At 34.9% G+C, this 5019-nt stretch overlaps 1 protein-coding gene across 1 annotated transcript in view; it reads left to right on the top strand.

Annotated features, from left to right (window-relative positions):
- Window positions 1-5019, top strand: part of CCDC129 (coiled-coil domain containing 129) — a gene marked incomplete at its 5' end in the record, with an annotated part of 159269 nt that overhangs the window by 64692 nt on the left and 89558 nt on the right. The window contains one exon of the mRNA XM_006887633.1: window positions 3112-3169. Within this exon, the coding sequence (XP_006887695.1) occupies window positions 3112-3169 (58 nt within the window). The remainder of the gene's footprint in view (window positions 1-3111; window positions 3170-5019) is intronic.

The raw sequence follows: 5019 nt of genomic DNA, 5'->3' as shown, positions 1-5019 counted from the left end.
TGACTGGGATAATTGGGATGGGAGTGTCAGAGACAGTGCGATTGGCACAGGACAGAGCGGAGTTTAGCGCTGTTGTACATAGGGTCGCTATGAGTTGCAGGCGACTCAACAGCACATAACAACAACAACACAACAAACATCACGTACTTTGAGCATGTCGTTAGGAAAAGCTAGTCCTTGTAAAAGGACACATGCTTGGAAAAGTGGTGGGTCAGTGAAGGATGAGAAGAGCTTTAATGAGAAGGATTCTTTGACTGCAACAATGGGTTTGAGTATGTCAGAGATAGTTAATATGGTACAGGATAGCTCAGGGTTCAAACCTTTTATTTATGGTATCACTATGAGTTGTAGTCAGCTTAATGACACTTAACAAATACAACAACATATGAGTACAGAGATTATAGATACACCTCAAAGTCAACAGCTTTTTTTTGATATGTTTTAAATAGTTCAAGTAAATGACAAATAGTAAATAAAAATATATATGGATGTGTGTGTTTATAATGACCAAGGGCATATTCCCATACCAAAATGAGAGAAAATAATCTCACAAGTACTTTTGTCACATAGAAGGTACTCAGGAAATATTCCTTGGAGGCAAGGATTCTGGGGCTTCGTCTGACATACTTTGGACATGTTGCCAGGAGGGACGGGTCCTTGGAGAGGGACATCATGCTTGGGAGGGTGGAGGGACAGCGCAGGAGGGGAAGACCCTCTATGAGATGGATTGATTTGGTGACTGGGGTAATCGGGATGGGTGTGTCAGAGGCGGTGCGGTTGGCGCAGGATAGAGCGGGGTTTAGGGCTGTTGTGCATAGGGTCGCTATGAGTCGCAAATGACTCGACGGCACATAACAACAACAACAAGCATCAATTAATACAAAGACGTTCTGATGATGTTAATTTAATGTAGTAATAGATTTCATATTTCGAGAAAATAGAATATTCTGTTGAACTTCATAGTCAAACTTGTTTATGGCAGTTCTTTAATGTTGGGGGATGAGAGCATATATCGATGTGTGTGGGAGTGTGTGCACACACATGTATGTGCTTTTGTGTTAGGGAAGATAGCCCTAAAAATGATATAAAAGAATCATACTACTTGTATTTTGTCTTTTTAAAATATGTATTTGGAATATTACATCCTCACCACACAGCCTGGGGGGGAAATATTTGTTTGACTCAATACCAGTGGAAGAGTAAATGAAGTTAGGACCAGTTGCATGTTAAAAATAACTAATGCCAGATTTAATATTTATTTTTCAATAGTAAATTTTAAAATCCAATTATAAGAAATGAAAAATATGTGTGAAATTGGCAGATTTTCATGGCATTTAAAGTGTGAGCCAATGTGCTTAAATATCTAGCTATCAAAATATCAAATATAGGTGGCCAAATTTTGCCTCCAGACCAATCTATGATGTTTTCCCTAAAGTCCTACTAAACACTGAATTTGGCCACAATTGGCTCGCTTCTCAAAATTATGATTCCAACAAAATTGAGCATAGATTTTGACGTGAAAATCAGCATATTTTTATGTTTACTTTTACACAAAGGAGAATTGAGTCTTTTAAAATTCCCAGACCTGTCGGCCAAATTTAATATTTAAATGTACAATTACAAACACAAGAAAGATGATTTCTTTATAACTATAATAAAGTTCTTGATGACAAAATTAATCAATTAATAGGTTTGGTTCAGATGAAATAGCCCAGTAGTATGCCTGGCTTCCAATTTAAATCATTGGAACTTTTTGTTGTTCTTTTAATTCAATGAACAACTGTGAAATTTACACCACACTGAGTGGGATGTACATGGGAGTATATGCTATCAAAAGTCAAGTGAGCAGTAACTTCTTTGGAAAAAAGAATTTAAATATGTTTCTCACATATTGAAGTATAAGGAAGTCTTGTGGCTGGTGAATTCTGTGTTGGACTGCTAATTGAAAGTTGGGTTTGTTGGAATCCACCAACCACTTTGAAGAAGAGGGGAAATCTTCAGTAAAGATTTATAGCCTTAGACACTCAATGGGGAGACACCATGAATCAGTTTGGGCTTAGTTAATGAAGTCTGTCCTCAATAATTCAGCTTATTTCTGAGTTAATGGTCTTTCTGAACCACATGAAACCACCACAGTGTTTGACTATTTCTGTTCTCTGACTGAGTTTTCAATACAGTAATCTTAAAGATATAATATAAAATTAAATTTGTGTACTAAGTATTTATTTGGGCCTTTTCTCTATTTGCAAAATTCAAAGAGCATTAATTACAACAGCGGTAGAATTGGTGAGTAAATTAATATACCTCCTATGGACTGGTGTATAATCATTAAAGACTATGTTTTTAAATATTTTATAACATGGGAATATATTCTTATTTCAAATTTAGGAGTGAAAAATTTGACTACATAAATTATCTGTAGTGAACTTATTACAAAGAAAATCTGCCAAGAAATAACCCAAAATATTGACACTGTTTATACTTTTAACATTTTATTGTTTCTATAGTGAGCACGCAATGCTATTTTAAAAGTAATAACGTAATTTTATTTCCACGTTAGCCTTATTCTCATTAAAAGATAAGTATTCATTTCCAACCATAACAAAATCAATTTGGATCCATCAATTTTGAAGGTAAATTAGCTTTAACAAACCTAAGCCCTGGATATCAATTGGTCATGAATTCTCTGAATGGCTTTCTATAAATTTACCAAGTACTAAATAAATCCCTGAGAAAATTAAGCTCACAATTGAAAAATCATTTCTTTTTCTAGAATGACTTAAAGTCCATTGGAAAAAGAAGAAAAATAAAAAGACATTGAAAGATAACCTAGAATAATATTATTTAAACTTAATTCAAATGCTTTGTGTACTATAAAGATTCTCTGATCCTACTACCCAGAATTTAAAACCTTTTGTTCTGAACCCTTTTGATATGATATTGTATCATGGACACATTGTAAACATCAGTCCTTTGCAGTAAACTAGAAACGATTTGGAGCTAGAAAATTATACTTGGCAGCAGTAGTCAGTAGGCACTTGGTGCAGGTTAATTAAATAAATGAAGCTAATATATCTTGAAAATAATTTTTAATGTATTTTGGTGTTTCAGGTCCAGAGTTTTGAAGAAGACATGGGTCATTCTCTTGATATGACTTCAGGAACAATAGGTAAGAATTTAAGGCCTTAAATTCCATTGTCTTTTAGAAAAGAGAAGGTATACTGATAATCAATATTCTTAATATGATCAGAGCTTAAATTATCTCAAGGAGATTCCATTTATTTATGCATGATCTAGGATGTTATAAACACACTAGCATTTCAAATGTATGTATGCATTTTAAAATATTACCAAAAAGTTGAACATTCCTGAGCAAATTTAGTATGTGGTGTTTCTAATACAGCCTATGTGATCTGACCAGCACAATGTAAAGATTAACAGTTGTTGTGTACCGTAGACTCAGAATTGACCCATAGCTGACGCAGAGGCAGTTAATAGCACAGGAGGAGATTGCCCATCCTCCTCCCGTGGAGCAACTGGTGGCCTCGAACCACATACCTTCATGATTGCAGTGCAGCTTCTTGCTGATGGTATAATACAAAGTATCAACTTTCTGGGCTTTGGTTTTCTCATACGTAAAAAGGAGATAGTATAGATTAATTTAATTAATTACTTTAATTTCTTTAGTGTAGATTAAGTGTTTTGCTAAACATTCTAAATTGAAAGACTATGTAGCTTCATCTCTATAGTCAAAAATAGTTGCCTTGATATACTTTCTAAGTCACCTCAGAGCACAATACTATAGCTTCCTAGACCACAGAGGAATCTTTCCCCTATGCCTTGTTCATATGCCCCACTCAGCCATCATTGTGATTCAGCATTTCTAGGATCCCTCAGCAAGCTACAAGTAGACAGGGATTAGTTAAGCAAAATAAAGCCCATGAAGCTAGTGCATTTCCTGGAAGGAAATATGCAAATTTTTAATTTAATTTAGTGTGATGTCAAACACATCTTTTTCATTACAAATTATTTGTATGGGTCTCATTTTGCTAAATGCTGTTCAGAAATTATGCATTAGTAATTATAGGGTCTTACTGATTAAATAAATTGTTATCCTGCTCATCGAAGTAATTACCACATAACCTGTATTGAGGTTTACAAGGCAAAAACAAGCATCTGTTTTCCATCTAATTGAACGCTTCCCAGTGAAGCCAGAGCCTCTCTTGCCAACAGAAAGTGCCTTCCTCAACATTCAGTTAAGAAGTCTGCTGGTGTCACTTAAGTAACTCCAGATATTATTTGAGAAGTTAGGAAAAAGAACTAATATATACTTAACCTCAAATTCAAAAAGTCAAGTGAGAAAGTCAAAAGATAAACTAAGAGATAAAACATAACTTACAGTACAGAATATGAGATTTTATTGCTTTCATACACAGAACTTTTATCCTAAGGGGGAAAAATATAGAGCTAAGAAATCAGAAAATAAGTAAAATTAGCTCAGTTAATGGGGGAAAGTGGGAAATAGATGCCTCAATATCATGTGTGCGTGTGAAATTATATGTGAATTCAACCAAAGAGTGAACGACTTTGGCCAAAAGAGTATGGAAGAAGGCCTTGACATATCTGGATACTCACTCTGAGAACACTACCTTGAAGAATCCATTCACAATATTTAGAAATTCTGAACCACAGACAGAGGCCACCTGGAGCCACTCTAGTGGAGAAACCTCACTGACCTCCATGTAAATAATTAATCTTGGACATTTGCTCCAATCCAATCTTCAGACATGTAGAGTCCAAGACACTGAAAATGTGCAACCAGATAAGAGAATGAAGTGGTAAGCACTCAGCCGAAGTGAATCAGCTCACAGAAATGCAAATGTTTACAAGTTACTGTCCACACTCCCCCCACTTGTGAAAATAGATGTAAGCACATTCACCTTTAAAACAAAAAGTCACTTCTTGTAATTGTGCTTTTTCTATTCATGCACATGACTCTGATAATAAGCAATATATATA

This window comes from Elephantulus edwardii, unplaced genomic scaffold (genome assembly GCF_000299155.1).
Source record: "Elephantulus edwardii isolate Elephantulus edwardi_28Jun2011 unplaced genomic scaffold, EleEdw1.0 scaffold00059, whole genome shotgun sequence".
Classification (NCBI taxonomy): Eukaryota; Metazoa; Chordata; class Mammalia; order Macroscelidea; family Macroscelididae; genus Elephantulus; species Elephantulus edwardii.
This window is presented reverse-complemented; position numbering and strand designations above follow the sequence as displayed.